The sequence below is a fragment of the Herpailurus yagouaroundi genome, unplaced genomic scaffold (genome assembly GCF_014898765.1).
Source record: "Herpailurus yagouaroundi ecotype Mexico unplaced genomic scaffold, PumYag 166, whole genome shotgun sequence".
Classification (NCBI taxonomy): domain Eukaryota; kingdom Metazoa; phylum Chordata; class Mammalia; order Carnivora; family Felidae; genus Herpailurus; species Herpailurus yagouaroundi.
The window spans coordinates 13,846,971-13,864,206 of NW_024412407.1; the positions used below are offsets into that span (position 1 = coordinate 13,846,971).

At 37.1% G+C, this 17,236-nt stretch overlaps 1 protein-coding gene across 1 annotated transcript in view; it reads right to left on the reverse strand.

The window, feature by feature from the left end:
- The window catches only part of LRRK2 (leucine rich repeat kinase 2), a 138,908-nt gene that overhangs the window by 110,188 nt on the left and 11,484 nt on the right, over positions 1–17,236 (reverse strand). Inside the window, exons 6-13 of the mRNA XM_040488426.1 lie at positions 15,014–15,148; positions 11,742–11,873; positions 9,869–9,988; positions 9,030–9,169; positions 8,856–8,935; positions 7,420–7,526; positions 2,811–2,940; positions 530–654 (exon numbers count right to left, since the gene is read on the reverse strand). Of these exons, the coding sequence (XP_040344360.1) occupies positions 530–654; positions 2,811–2,940; positions 7,420–7,526; positions 8,856–8,935; positions 9,030–9,169; positions 9,869–9,988; positions 11,742–11,873; positions 15,014–15,148 (969 nt within the window). The remainder of the gene's footprint in view (positions 1–529; positions 655–2,810; positions 2,941–7,419; positions 7,527–8,855; positions 8,936–9,029; positions 9,170–9,868; positions 9,989–11,741; positions 11,874–15,013; positions 15,149–17,236) is intronic.

Genomic DNA, 17,236 nt, shown 5'->3' on the forward strand with positions numbered 1-17,236 from the left:
TACAAAATAAACAGGCTTGGAAGGACAAGTGAGGTCACAACAGATGTAAGCAGGGGGTAAAGGGGAGAGAACAGAAGCTACTGAGGTTAATAAATAAAAGCCACACGGTTATATTTGAGAAAGATTCATTCAACCACAGAGTAAAAGAAGGACCGGAAAGAGGCAAAAGAGAAAGTGTGAAAATTACTTAGCTATGTTTATAGTTCAGACAAGAAACAAAACAAAACTTGGATGGCAACAGAAATAGAAAAAATTATCAGAGGTTGACACTCTCCTTGGAAGCAAAGCTCTATACTTTATATTATAGTGATTGCTTGTATAAATAAATTATCCAATTTTCTTACAAATTAATCTGACCCTTCCACATCACCATTTTTCCTCTCTTTTTACTTTTAGATTAGTGGGAAGATTTGCTTTTGGTTGAGAAAAGCTGGTCCTTTCATTTTTGCCTAGAAAGTTGGTATTTCAGAAAAAGTCAAAAAAATCCATTGAAATCGCCATCTCTTCCCATATCCATTATGTGACTTACCTGGAACTATAAAATGTAAAATAGCTCGAAGTGCCTCCAGCTGCACTGATAATGATGCCTCATGATATCTCATAACTGTTATTATTTTGGGGGCCACTACTACCATTGTATCCATGGAAGCATTACTGGAAATATAAGATTGAAACGCTTATTAAAAGTACAACCTTATTCCATTGTACAAACACCCAGTTGAAACAGTACAGGAAAACAGAACCATTCTATTTTACCAGAAAAGGCGATATGGAAATGCATTTGCATTCAGTAATATGAGCACACCTATTTTAATTATTATTTAATTAAACCCTGACCTCAAGAAGTGGAATTCCTAATAACCTGAGCATTCTTTTATTTAGTTTCACAAGACACATCTCCTTTCTGATCTGCATATGGGTCACTGGCAACAACCCTGAAAAAGCAGGTGTTATTATCTGCATTTTCCAGATGAAGAGTTTAGGCTGACAGAGGTGACGTATCAAGGTCCTATAACCAGAATGTGACAGAGCCAGGACTGGAACACAAAAACTGTCTGAGCTCCAAGGTCAGGGATCTTTACAGCATACCAACCCGCCTCTTCCAAATTAACACCACTGGACTCCGTGTATGGTATTCTTAATTAGTTTCATTTGCGTTGAAGTCTTAAGTTTCTCTAAGGTATTTTGGCTATTCTTTCCCTTCCATATGAAGAAATGCCACTGGATTAGATTTCAGTAGGTACTAAAAACTGTAAAACAGGCAGGCCTTGCTTTGCACAGCGCCATGTTAACTGAAACCTGTGCATTATTCCAACCAAACCCTCACTTCGCGTGGTTCTGTGGTCACGGTAAGCTTCTCTTGTTTGGTCATCCCACTTCATTCACTCTCCTCTAACCACTGTGCCCTTACTCATCCCTGCCACTGCATTATCACACAGTATTTATTGTAACTGTCTCTTTACACATCAGTCTCCGCAACTAGACAGTGGGTTTTTTAGTGGCATGCCCACTGTCATAGTTACTTTGAATCCCCAGGACTAAAACTGTATATTTTACCTATGAGGAAACAGCCAGAAGCATTAATTGCACATAAACTACAGAATCTTAAAGGGTAGATTATTCCATGGTGCTTTGTCTCATTTATAAAGGTTTGCACACTTCCGGGACCATAAAAATCATCACTGGAGATCAACTTTGCATTTAAATATTCAATAGCAACATTTAAATAAAAGAAATATGACTCAAAGATATGATATATATAAACGTAAATAAATTAGCTGGATGGATGTTAAAAACAACATAACCTTATTCCTTAAAAGCCTACCAATGTGGTACATACATTTTACCATGCTATTTGCATTTCATTTATTCATATTTAATAACAGTATTAATAATAATAGCTGTGATTTATTGAGTGCTTACAATGTGTAGGCATTATCTTAACTTTGTAAGAAGTAAGTGATTTAATATTTACGTTATAAACTTACAACTAATGAGATTATTACTATTTATCCCTCTTTACCAAAGAGGAACCTGATGTTTAGACATCAAATGGCTGGCTCAAATTAGTGGGAAAGCCAGGACACAAAATCATCTTCTACTGCAACATTTGTGCTAATTATTTTTTCTTTTACACATTACAGTTTCCTAGAGAGCTTATTTTTTTGTTTGAGATTCACACAGACTAGGCCAAAGTTACTTCACATTCTTTGGCCTAATAAAATGCAAAAAGGCACTGAGTAGGCACCTTCTGTACATAATTCAGTTTTAGCCTTTTAAACAGGTTTTTCTTAAGCCCCCCACTCACCACTCCACCCCCCAACCCTGCCCTATCATCCACCCCCAGATCTGGTCCTGTTGTGCCTCTAACCAGCCATGGAATCTTAACATCTTTGGACTTCCCAGCTAAGGAATGAGAGCAGGAAGAGAAGACCAGGTTAATTCAAATGAAAGAATCGCAATAAATATTTGTTGTGAAAAAAACAGAAGCCATATTCTGATTTTATCTCATGCCTTTCATACACAATAATTTGAAAAACTGATTGTACAACTGCTATTTTCCAAAATGTGGTCAGCACCAAGCACAAAGTACAAAAGCCAATTCAACGTGTTTCTACAATCTCTGCCATCCCTTTCCACAGTCAGATAAAAGAAGTCTACAGTATTGGTGATATAAGAGTATATTCCACAATGTTTCAATCTGCAAATGTCTTATGTTTTTCTTTTAACTCTTAGAAATATGCTTGAAACATTGATATATTCCTGGCCCAACCTTATATATTCTGCATAAGTTCATGAATCTGTATTACCTTCCTTCAAAAAGATGATTTAGCATTTTACAGCCGCTTTCTGCAACCTCAGGAGAATGTATATGCTTCTGCATTAACTCCAATACATTCAGGTATATTCCTTTTGACAAGAGGATTTTTCTGAAATTAACTATAAAATGTTTTTAACGTTACTCATAGAAATAAAAGCACACTTTCATAATTCTGCAGTAGACACAAAATGCTAAGATAGTCCAAATTCACAGAAAAGTACATGTAGAATTTATATTTCATTGCAACTTAAAGATCATTAATGTTTATCTTTCAAATGTGCACCATTTTCAATTGTTCACACTTATTCACAATTTCAGTTGAGGTTTTGATTTTTAAAGTTTTATTCATAGACAAGACTGGTTCCAACATAATCCTATCCATGTGAAAGGAGTGCTTTTGCAGGAAAATATTTTAAAATAATGCCCTCCAAAATAAGAATGAAAGTTACATTTCATTCTAATATTTATAACAGTGTCACAAAATAACCGCACTTACACAGACTTACTAGGCACGTTAGACACTAGTGAGCTGGGAATAAGTTATAGGTGCATGAAGGTACTGACCATCCACTCAAACCTTGCGGGGGCAGGCGGAGTAGGGTGGGACAGGGGCTGGAACCATGTCAGGCTGCCTTCAGCCTTGAGCTACCTTCTCCATTCATCCCAGCGAACTGTACAAACATTATTTATAGGTACACCATCATGTGCAAAGGGATGGAAAGCACTGACAAAATTATTACATAATTTCACAATGCCAAAGCTTAATAAATATGCTTTACAACTGATTTTATACTCTATGTGGGAAGATAACTATATCCCAGCAATAATGACTACAGAATAATTTTTCTTTGTTATAAACTTCCTTCACTAAATGCACATTATCTTATACTGTCTATTTAAGTATAAACTGTCTTGAAGAGTCTGTATAAATATCATTCCAACATTACACACTGCAGGTCAACACTCTGAAAGTGGCAGGAAATGAAACTTAGATTAAGTACCACAGAGGGTCCTGACTTCAGATGGCTCAACCAACAATTTTTCGACCTTTGTGATGGTGTGAAAGTGATACACGTTTAGTAGAATCCATACTTCAAATTTTGAATTTTGATCTTTTCTCAGGCAGAGTACAATACTCTTTCTTAATGCTGGGGAGTGGCCGCAAGCCACAAAATAACAAGAGTAAACAACCGATGCACTTACACTCTACCTCTCATCCTGTTTTTCACTTTCAGTACAGCATTCAGTAAATTACATGAAACATTCAACACTTTGTTATAAAGCAGGCTTCACGTTAGATGATTTTGCCCAACTACAGGCCAACATAAGTCTTCTGAGCACATTTCAGTTCAGCAAAGCTAAACTGTAACGATCAGTAGGTTAGGTGTATTAAATGCATTTTCAACTTTCAACATTTTCTACTTATGACAGGTTTATTGGACAAAACCCCATCATCATAAGTCAAGAAAGATCTGTATTTTGAAAATGAGTTATCAACCTCAAATTGGGAAAGGAAGAAATGATAGAAAATCGGGAAAAGTCAGAAAGAAGTGGAATTGATATACACATTCTACAATACTGCCAAAATCTGAAAAATTCATACCTTTTAAAGACACCCAGAATAACACACACTAAAATATGATAAGTTGGGTTATTTTGCTTGGTCATGTCAGAAGGTTCAGTAACCCCTCCTAAAGTGGCTAACTTCTAACCAAGAGGATACTTTTAAAAGATGGAAGTCCCGGGGCGCCTGGGTGGCGCAGTCGGTTAAGCGTCCAACTTCAGCCAGGTCACGATCTCGCGGTCCGTGAGTTTGAGCCCCGCGTCAGGCTCTGGGCTGATGGCTCGGAGCCTGGAGCCTGTTTCCGATTCTGTGTCTCCCTCTCTCTCTGCCCCTCCCCCGTTCATGCTCTGTCTCTCTCTGTCCCAAAAATAAATAAAAACGTTGAAAAAAAAAATTTTAAATAAAAGATGGAAGTCCCTCTACACCAGGAGTGCCCGCACTGCAGAGAAACTTGGAATCACTCAGAAGGCTTGCTGAAAAACAGATTGCTGGGTCTAACCTCAGAGGTTGTGATTCAGCAGGTCTGAACAGGGCCCTAGAATTTACATTTTTAACAAGTTTCCTGGAGATGTTACTGGTCCAGGCACCATACTGTCCTAGACATTCACCTAACCTTTGACTTAAAAATTGAGAACAGAAATTTCCTCAAACACTGGACCTAAGAGAAATTACATCATGCAGTGATTTCAGAGTTCACAGAACATTTTAGACACCTTATCTCCTTTACCTTATATCTGCATAAAGTCCTGACCTCTTCTGCTCCATTTTAGTAATAAATTATCTGCTTTAAAAGGCCAATAATAATATGTAACTTCCTGCAGCTCTTTATCCAATATTCACCTTCCTCCCTGGCTGCCTCGCCACCATTTTAACTCCTCTGACCCCTCACACACATCCTTCTTCTCTGATTCATTTTCTTCTTTCGTAGCTACCTCACACATATGTTATTTGATCTTATTATCTGTCTTCCCCACTAGAGTTGAAGCTCCCTGAACCTGGGAGTATCCTATTTATATGATAATCCAAATGCCTAGGTCACTGTCTAGCAGGAGCTCAATAAATATTAACTTAATTCATTAAGTAGATAATTAATTAATTGAGGGAAATGTCACACAAGATGTTCAAGCTTTGGCCTGGGTAACGTCATGGCAGAAACCAGTTCTGCCTGCCAGTCCTGTTGTTGTTCAATAAAACCCATTCCAACCCTGCATACTCCACGTTTCCAAGTGTCTTTCAATGAGAAGTTGCCCACAGAGGTTGGTGACCAAGCTGCTCAAGGTCTTAATACTCTCCTAAGGCAGAACTCCAAGAATAATACAAGGGATCTGAGTACAGTTTACCTAGCAGGTGGCCAAGAACAAAGAAGTAAGGAACAAGGAAGAGCAGGGCACTGATTCTGATCAAAATCAAGGCTGACTCCCCATGTAACTAATCCTCAGACACTGGTTGTTTTGTTGGCATATCAAAGATTTCCACAGGGCAAAGAACAACAGCACTGGCACAACATTTGTATATGGCCAAGGTTACTCTCCTCTCCTCGATGTGCCACACAAAAGCAACCAAGTGAGGCTCTGGTCCTCATTTTCAGGAGGGAGATCCCAATCCAGGTCTCTGCACAGTAGAAGATGGGAGATTTAAGGGCAGCAATTCCCTTTCCTAACACTCCTGCTCTGACTTACTATCCCAGAGGGCAACCCCTATCTGTCTGTGAGGGCTCTTCCCAGCTCAAGTGTTTTTATTAAGGTGCCACCTGAGGGGCACCTGGGTGGCTCAGTCTGTTAAGCGTCTGACTTAGGCCCAGGTCATGATCTCACAGTTTGTGGGTTCAAGCCCTGCATCAGTCTCTGTGCTGACAAGCGCAGAGCCTGGAGCCTATTTTGGATTCTGGGTCTCCCTCTCTGACCCTCTCCCGCTCTCTCGCTCTCTCTCTCTCTCTCTCTCAAAAATAAAAACAAACATTTAAAAATAAATAAATAAATAAATACATAAATAAATACATAAATAAATACATAAATAAATAAAATGCCACCTGAGAGGTAAAGTGAGAAAGAAGGAAAGGGAAGAATAAATTATTTTCCTCTTGATTCGACTTAAATAACAGCATTGAGAAACATGCATGGACTGGTTTGTTGATTCCCTTCACTTCTATGGAGGTTCTCTACTAACAGGTGGTGCAAACACTGGTCTCTGGTTCGGGCTTTCAGTGTTTTTCTCTATTTTGCTCCCTCTAAAAATATTCTGAAAGAGCTGCCAAGTCCAAATGCCTTTATGATGAGTTTTCTCCCAAGATTTTCTGGCAGGATTTCCTGTTCATGGGAGCCTGGAATCTGAACATCCAGAGCCTCAATTTTAAACCTCAGAGTCTTTCCAAAGGTATTACAGCCATTTTTCTCTCCCTAATAACAGAACGCTTACATGTAAAGGACAATTTTAACAGATTTTACCATGGTGACTATCTCTCTATGCATTGCATTATCTAGAAAGTTTTCTTTAAAAAAAAAAAATAATAACAGGAACAGTACATGAAAGAAAATGGAAAAAAGTGACCATTTGGTGTTTATTATAGGTACCCCCCAAAAAAAAATCCCACTCAACACAAAGTAAAAGTCTATCAATGAGAAAATGGTTCATAAAATAGAGTATAGGTGTATGTGGGAAGCTACACTGCTATTAAAAATGATAATACAAAATTTTACATTTATCAACACAAAAAAGAAAACATATACAACCTGCTTATAAAAGTATTAATATTATCCCATTTCTGCAAACATAGAAAATATACTATATATCGTACATATTGTATATATGTATGTTGTACATATATACAATACATGTTATGTGTGACTACACACATAGAAATTCAGGAAAAAAATCAAAATGTTTATTTTCTTTATCTTTTTACCTATATATCAATACATCTACATATCAGGTAAATATCTACTTGTGTGAATTTTTTATAATGTATTATCTTTACAAGTTTAAAACAATACAAAATGCATTTCCTTTTATTCAAAAATGATGTACTCCTCCTTACCATTTTGTTCTAACAGAGTGGACAACGCATTTGCAGAGGCCTGGAAGACTTCTTTTGATGAAGAATGCATCAGCATGGAGAGCATCACTTCCCTATGAGCTGGGAATCTTTCACAAATTCAATCACATTATTAATGGGAACCTTTGAATAATTAGTTCAAATATTCCCTTATCATTATCTACTCTAACAACAAACAAGGCCTTTAAACAGGATTTCATGTCACCTCCACTTTAACAAGTCACTTTGTGAATTACAGGTAAACAGTTTTTACATTTAAAAGGTAGTTCAAATCCACTAAATACTAATAAATTAGTATTTCTCTGTTCCTTCAAAGTTGATAAGCAATAAAGGGGGGAAAAGATTCAGCAAATATATAAAGAGGTGTTAAGAGTAAAAAGATAAAGTGAGAAAAAGAATGGAAACAAGAAAAAAATAAAAATCATAAAGAAACAGCATGAATTTTAAAAGTGTAGAGCATAATATATATTCTTTTAATAATATATTTTAAAGGTTTCCTATGGATATTAAGGAAATCAGTGTGCTATGAGCTGAAATTTATAAACTGCAACAAGAACTTAATCTTAAAAAGATTGCTCAAAGTGGATTAGGATGCTGGTTTAACATACAGTTTTCTAAAGTATTACTGTTGCCTTTTAAAATGGAGATATATAATTAAATAGCATTTGTGTCATTAATTCTCTCCCGACGGGCAACGGACTCATATGCATCCAGGTTTTCAGGATTTGAGATGTACGCTATCACTACTTAAGTTTCCAAGAAAAGTCATTCAAAAGTTCTTAAAGCAGCAGCATACCCAGGGCAAACATCACACGTATAAGCATTGCATAAAGCACAGAGCCTTGCGGCCATGAAACAACTCTGATACACACCAAACTTCTGTTTACAGTTTGTATCTTTGAGAGAGAGGGCTGCTCTTAGGAGGCTTGAATGGCACTCCCATAGAAAGCCTCCTCCAGAGCTGACAGCTACAAATAAGCCTCTAAAGAGAAGACACATCAACACTGCAACATCAAGTAGGGAATCAATTTGGAGGCTTCTGACCACACTGAACTCCTGATATCGACAACCTGCTGGCTAGTCACTGCAACAGAGAAGGTCACAGATGGCTCTGCAATCTCTGTCACCTGAGATTAATTAATACAGCATTTTTAATGATCAGCTAGAAAACTGAAAGGTTCTTTCTCGATGACCCATAATTTCTGAATGATGCTTGATTCCAAATCGCTGGGTAATAATTCTCAATCACACTAGTATCAAAATATTATGGATGCACCACTATTTTGTGGCAACACTTGAAACATATATGCCTACATCAAAAATATTTCTAAAAATAAAAGTTACAATTACGGTATTTTATATGGATTGATTAAAAATGTAACTGCAATTCTCTATCATGTAAAATCAAAACTACTGACTGGCCGTCTTCATCTCCGATCTTCTCATGGAGACTGTTTTGGTACATGAGGAGATTGTTTAGGGCCCAGCATGCAGCTTCCTGGATCAGGGGAGAAAAAAGAAACCTGTCAAAATATAAATTATTGAACAAGCACAATTCTGAGTAACTACTGATATTTACAAAAGTGTCTGACCTGCACGTGCTTGTTCTTTCTATGCCACGTCAACGCTTTGTAACAGGCTTCCAACCAAAACAATTTTTCTTCTTCCTCATCATCATTCTCCTGATTTTCATTCTTTTCCTCCAAATCTTGATTTAGGAAAATGGTCTCAGCTTGAAAAAATTTAAGTATATGACTTACTTACAGTCTGAATGACCAGCTTGAAGTCCCTATTTTGAAACATTATGAACGAAGTGAGGTATTCCTTAGTAGTGGTCTTGATTCATTACAAAGACTTTAAAAAATACATTACACACCTCATAACAATGCTATTCCAGTTAGTCAAATGATCAAATGAGGAAGAGGACACCAAACAAAACTAACAGACTAGAGGAAGATGAACTGAGATTAGCTGCCTGCTAACAAAGCTAAATCAAGGATGTAATTACTCATGTATGAAGAGGAAAGGTGTACTAATCACAACTGTTAGTTCCCTTGAAAGTATCTTCTATGAGAAAACAAACTACAGGGGCACCTGGGTGGCTCAGTTAGTTAAGCATCTAACTCTTGATTTTGGCTCAGGTCATGATCCCAAGGTGCATGATATCAAACCCCACATCTGCCTCTGCGTTGGCAGCAGGGAGCCTGCTTGGGATTCTCTCCCTCTCTCTGTCCCTCCTCCTCCTCTCTCTCCCTTACAATAAATAAACTCAACAAAATTTTTTAAAAGAAAAGAAATTACATAAGGACAGAAAAGGCATTTAATGCTTCCTTCCCTACATATGACTGTCTCGATAATGTTGTCTTGTTATAAGGTTCCCATTCAAGATCAAATGCCCCATAACAATTTCTTGTTTAGTAAAGTTACTTACTGAGGAGTGCTAAACAGCTGAGCGCTGCAATTTGTAACGTGGCGTTCTCTGAATACCGCCGCACAGCTTTCACCACAAACTCATGTACATCGTTTAATACAAGAATATTAAAAAAATTACCTAAAAGGTAAGTGAGATTTTAGCTGAATTCTCATCTGCGAAACCTAAATTACTTTGAATTGTATAACAGTATTTAAATCAACAAATTTGAGTAGTAAATATTTTTAATGACATTAAAATATACGTAATTTAAGTAGCTTAGTATAATTGCATAAAGTTTTGAAAATTTATTTCATGTAGTCATTCAGTTATCTTAGACAACGGAACTGACCAGGCAAAAATAATGATATGTTTGGGTTACATTAATTTTTTTGTTCTTTGACGCCTTCTCCTGTCATCCCATAAAACAATGGTATGTTATGCATGGCACTACAATATTCATTGTACAAAATAGCTTAATTTTGTAAAGATGGAGAAAAACTCCCTCCCTCGTCATTAAATGCTTTGGCTGAACTCTTCTTTCGCTTAAAGGAATACTGCTCAGAAAAGCCACTGGCACACGCCGTTACTTGATTTTGTCTGCGATGATTTTAGAAAAAAAGAGTAAGAGAACACTTCACCACTTCTAAACTAAACCAGAAAGAAATCTCACACCTTTTTATACTCATTCTTCTGAAATCAGCACACAATCCAAAAATCTAAGTCATTATGAGGAAGGAATTTTTAAATGATATTCCAGAAATACGTGCCTCCTTCCATTTAAGCTTATTTCTAACTCTACAACAGTCACCAGTTTCCTTCCAGAAATAAGAAAGAAACTCCTATTTAGCTGTAAGTCTAATTAAATAATCCCTAGGACACAAAGCCAGAATTGGAAAAGATCATATATCTGAAAAGCCTAAAGCCCACACTAAATATCAATCAACGGCTTCAATACCAAAAGGCAGCTTAATCAGGTATAACTCTTCTTTCAACACCTTCTTATGTTCTTACCTCTTTCACATCCACCCACTAAGCAGACATACCCCCCGCCCTTAGGGATATCTAGTCTTGGAAAGTCATTTCAAAAGATTCTCCTCTACTTTTACCAACTTCTCTAAACCTGCATTGTCCCTTCACCTTGTCTTCCCTGCCACACCACTGCCAACAACCGCTCTACCATCCACCAACTCTATGACTCTGGGCAAATACCAGGGAGACTGGCCTTATCTTACTTTCAGACAGTTTACATGAAAATACATAGTAAATTATATAAGGCCTTTATGTGCATTAAACCCATAATAAGGTTACATAATTTGACAAAATGCAAAATATTTATTCGTTGACTTTGGGTTTTTTAATTATGAAGAGAAAGTTAAGCTTCTTTTGAAACAGTCACAGGGGCAATAAATTCTCTAGTCATTAAATGGAACAAATGAACAGATGAATGAGAACGAAAGAAAGGTATCCTTATCTGAAGATCAAGTTGACGGCTTTTTAATACTGAATGGTGTTAACTCTATAGGGAAAGCAGGGAGAAGCAGCAGCCCAGGGGACCTTCACCAGCATTGGTAATGTACAAATACTTCAGGTGGGTGGGGCATTCCTCTGCATTGTGCTTCACGTTTTTCTACATGTTATGCTTATTCTTTTGTATGGATCAGCTATATACATAGTTATACTTTAAATATAGCCCACACACATGTGCTCTCTCTCGCTCTCTCAAAAAATAAAGTAAAATTCTAAGCATGGCAGGATAGTTTGCTACTTTACAATACTTCCATCCAGTATATGTCAATATGCTACTTATCCAACATACAACCTCCGTATGTATGGTATATGCACTTACATCATATAAACCGTGACAACAAATTAACCAAGAATTAGAACTCACCTAAGGTAAGCCTATGGAGCAAGCAGCAACTCACTTCTTGAATTTTTTCATTGTCAGGGAATGCTTTCATGGCTTCTACCACAATATTGTAACACCTCACGTTGCCACTCATGAGGACTTCAACATTACTGCCTAAATTTAAAGAAATAATAATTACCCACAAGGTAGTAATTTCCCACTTGAAATATACATACAAAAACACCCTATACATTTTGCAAATCTATGGCAGGATAATGGCTCTATTTCCAAATTTAAGTACCATGTTCTGTCAATACTGTTCTGTCAGTGTTCTCTCAATAGCTGTAAAAAATACCATGTTCATTGCTAATATAATAGGATTTAGGACTCTTCTCTAGCATGAAGGGAAAATTGATTTACTCCTGTTTCTAGGCTTAAAAACTTAAAATACAGGGATAATTGAGAGTGCTTTTATGTAAGTCTAAAAACGTAATGTCTTGGCCAAAAGTTTTCAAATAAATGAATGTGGGGCCTTTCCCTAATGAGGCACTACTCCTTTGGATAATGGCTTTTACATTGTTCCTCTCCCTCAAACCAACAGAAAGAAAATCAAAATCATGTCACATAATAGAACAGCCAAAGTCAGCTATGACTTATTTCCTGTCTATTTCAGAAAGGCAGCAGAGCAGCCAGTGTACCAGGAAACGAAATCAAGCTTCCTGAAGGCTCTGAGATAGATGGAGAAAAGAATGGGGGACTCAGGGGATGTGTAACTAAGAGACAAACACGGGTGAACCAGAAAGGAAGGAAAGAATCTACTGGGAAAGGTAGGTAGCCAACAGAAAGAGTGAGTGTGTGAACTATATTTAATAATGTTGACTATTATTAAAACAAACAGAAAAGGTGTTTACAGAACATTTTTCTGCCTTTTTTGGCATAACCAAACCAACCGTTTTTCAAAAAATACGTTTTTAGTGTTTAATTGTATTTTAAAGAGCACTGAAAACATGTTGTAATGAAAAGAAATGGCTTCTGAAAATAATTATTTGCTTTAGTCAGAATATGAGACATGATTTGCTCTAAGACCCAAAGGCAAACATCTTTCAGTTAGAATCAGTGTTTACAGACTGATGAATGGATAAAGAAGATGTGGTATGTATACATATAATGGAATATTACTCAGCATCAAAAATAATGAAATCTTGCCATTTGCAACAACATGGATGGAGCTACAGTGTATTATGCCAAGCGAAATAAGTCAAAGAAAGACAAATATCATATGATTTCACTTATAGGTGGAATTTAAGAAACAAAATAGATGAACACAGGGAAAGGGAAGGAAAAATAAAATAAAAACAGAGAGGGAGGAAAACCATAAGAGACTCTCAAATACAGAGAACAAAATGAGGGCTGCTAGAGGGGATGTTTATGAGCGGATGGGCTAAATGGGTGATGGGCATTAAGAGGGCACTTGCTGTGATGAGCACTGGGTATGATATGTAAGTGATGATTCACTAAATTCTCCTGAAACCATTACTACACTGTATATTAACTAACTTGGATTTAAACAGAAAAAAATACAAAAAGAAGATTCAGTGTTTAAAACATTTCATTTTTCTTATTTTTAGATGCCTCCTTTGACCTTTGTATGATGAATCGACACATTTTTCACTGTAGTTACGTCAGATGTGGGTGGAAAACAATGAATTTCAAAGCAGCCAGCCCAAAACAAATAAATTTTACTTGTTTTACAAACAAGTAAAATGAGAAACATATTCAGTTTGTTGACAGTGGATGGCTCAGAAATTTTAAAGTATGTCCATCCTCAACTGTAATGCAACTCCATCTACTTTCAAATGTTTAATTTCCCACGGAAAAGAAAATGATGGATTTTATAACAATCATGAAGAAAGAGCATTACTTCATAAAGGGATTGGGTTTTTACTGAAAACTCAGCAGATATCAGCAGATATCCATGTCTGAAACCATGTATGTGTATTATACATAACACATTACAGTGCACATGTATGAAATACAAATTATGTAATAAATACTATCAAACGTTTTCACACTTATTACATACCAGGTACTATTCCGTATTTTCGAACTCATTTCACCATTTAATCCTCACAACTTCACATGTGTGAAGATGAAAGCATCACTAGATAAATGCACGTGTACCTCCTGTATGAACCGGCACAGGCGATACATGAATAGTGACAAAATGCTCACGTGCACTTACAAAACAAAAGTAACAGAATCTGAAGCATTATTCCAGCCCATTGACAATCACTAGTAGCATACACAGCAAATTAATTTCTTCTTATTTGTACTTATTTTGTGATAAAAGTGCCTAGATTTCAAAGCATCAAGAAAACGCTCAACAAGCATCACTATAAAGTTCAAACTCCTTCCTGTGGCTTTTCAAGCCCTTCAAGATCTGCTTGTGTCTCCAGCCTCATCCACTGACTCTTCTCAAGCCCTGCCCCTGCTTCCATTAAATGACACACAAGCAGAGACCCTCTGCTCAGCGCTGGGCATGCACATGCACACACATATGCACACACATGTACTCTTAAGTGCAAAGGTTCCTACGCTACTTCTACCCTCTTGCTCTCTCTTCCTCCAGGATCTTGACACAGGATGCTCACTGCTTGGGACACTCTGCCTACACCTTCCACTTCACCGCAGACATCCCTACACACAAAGCTCTCTTCAAAGAGCTCCTCAAAGTCTCTACCAAGAGATCCTGCCTCCCTTCTTTTTCTCTCATAACGCCAGCCACTTGTGCCAACACTTGCCTTACAATACATTGTAATCACCTACATACTTATCCATATCTGGCATGGTACACCATGGGTTCTGAGAAGGCAAGAAATATGTCTATATTTTCTGCTACTGTTTCCCAGCACAGGAACCAGCTGCAGGAGAGTATCAATAAATAAAAATTAACCAAATGAATAAAGAAATGGGTTTTCTTTATTCTACAAGTTTCTACAAAATCAAAAAAAAAAATTTAATGGACTTAGAAAGGGGGTGCCTGGGTGGCTCAGTCAATGAAACATCCAACTCCTGATTTCGGCTCAGCTCAGGATCTCACAGTTCTTGAGATCAAGCCCCACATCGGGCTCTGTGCTGACAGTGCAGAGCCTACTTGGGATTCTCTCTCTCTCTCTCCTTCTCTCTCTCCCCCTCCCTAGCTTGCTCTGTCTCTGTCTCTGTCAAAAAAATAAACATAAAAAAATGGACTCAGAAAGGAGGTAAACTGTAATTTTTCATATAGAAAAAAGAAATCATGCACATGGGGTACTTACAAGGAATTGCTAGGGAGTGTAAACAGTGCACTACATGAAGCACAATTTCCTCTTCATCTTTAAAATTTTTTAATGCATTTAGCAAGATCATATAATCTTTATTCTCAACAAATTCAGTCAGCTGCTCCTCTGAAACTAGAAAAATAAAGACAAAATACTGAAAAGCTTAAAGTTTACTTACTCAAAAACATAATATTCATGTCAATCATGAGATACAGTAAATACAACAGACATAATTTTAAAATACATATTTCAGCAAAATCCTTCCTAAGAATTTCATAATGGGAAAAAAAAAGCTACTGAGATTAAAATAATTTCTTTTTGACCTGTATTAGTTACTCCGTATTTTAAAATGCAGAAGTGTTAGTGACCAAACAATTCTATAAAAAACAAAATTATTTACAATTGCATTTGGGAGATTATAGAGAAACCTGACCAAGGACTAATAAAGATGGCCTACTGGAGGGGCACCTGGGTGACTCAGTTGGTTAAGCATCCAATTCTTGGTTTCAGCTCAGGTTTCGTGAGTTTGAGTCTCGCATCGGGCTCTATGCTGACAACACGGAGACTGCTTGGGATTCTCTCTCTTCCTCTGTCTCTGCCCTTCCCCTGCTCTCTCTCTTTCCCAAAATAAATAAATAAACTTAAACAATAAAAAAAATTTTTTTTAAATGGCCTACTGGAAGCAAACATATCACAATACTTCAATGGAGTGGTTAATGGTACACTGTTGAAAGGCAGCTCAGCTAAATCCATCAGTCCAAGAGGGGTGAACTTTGGCAAATGACAACTACGTAGACTTCAAAATACTCTATCTAAATGGCCTTGATTTCATCAGAATTATCATTAATTTTCATAATGAAAATAGTTTGATCAAGCCAATGAGTTCCATTTGGAGTCATTTTATTGGGTGGGTAGCTCAAAAACATGTATAAAAGTCTGGTTTATCTAGCCTGAGAATTGTGCTGACAAAAATGTTGGAAAACTCAGCACTCTTCAGGATCAACTTTACTTTTTTTATTTTTCAACTTGATACCAACGGTACATGTAAAATGATATGATATTGGTTAGGTTCTAATAAATGAGTATTATGGAACTTTCTCATTTTATGGTACAGTTTCCACAGTCTACTCTCAAATTTTGAAAATTCACTTCACAGGTGCCAATACATCCAGAGAACTTGATTTCCTGGGAAATTCAGAAATTTTTCTACTCCATATTTATAATCATAACACTGTCAGCACTGATGATATTTCTTTTGAATAAGGGCTTCCTTTTAACATTCCCTGGTCCTTCTCCATATGTCCTGGATGGGTCCCACAATGCTGGGGAGAGAATGATGTTAGCCCTTCTTCCATGAATGAGACCATGCCCTTAAACTGCAACACAGAAGACTACAGGCCTTGCAAGACTCATTCTGCCTGGTTCTCTTCAAAAGCTTAGTTCCAAGATACAACATTTATAGAAGATATCCCAAAAGATGTTCCTTGATTCCCCACTCACAGTAAACTGTCTTCTCCACCAAGCCTGATCTTCAGAGAGCTGGGTTCCAGGACCATGCTGTTCTGACTATTATTAGAATCTCTTTCACTGAAATGCACTTTGTACTCCTTATAAAATGTGTGTACTTTATCATCTCATCCAGGGAAAGCCAAGGGAGTATTTCCTCAGGTCTCCCATGACACTGATCACTTCTCCTGATAAATGGGTTCATTTTTATCTCAAGTAACTTTGTAACGGACGATGTTTAACTCTTTGCCTCATAGGAAGCAGAGAGCCAGATTTCTGCAAGTATATAGGACCTGAAGTAACTAGTAAATTTAACCAGGCTTTATATTGTTTCCCCTTCATACATTTCCTCATCCATTTTTCTCTCCTTTATTATAAATAACTATAAGCTGTTTAAAGTCCTTCTGGAATGAGACAGGGAATTAAATAGCTCCATTCCTGGAGCTGCCAGAAACTAAAATGGCAAACTGACAGAGACACAGAACCCACATAAGTTATTCTTATCCTAAACCTCCAGTACTGTTGGTTCTCCTAATGATGCAGAACATGCTCGGAAAATTGGTGGTAAATTGAACTGCAGTGGTGCTGACTAGCTGTGTGCCCGTGGGCACGTTGCTCATGTCACCTCTCCAATCCATTTCCTCACCAAGCCGATGGAAGGACTACTGGTCCCAACCAAGTCCAAAATTACACAATAATCTCTGTTATCAATCT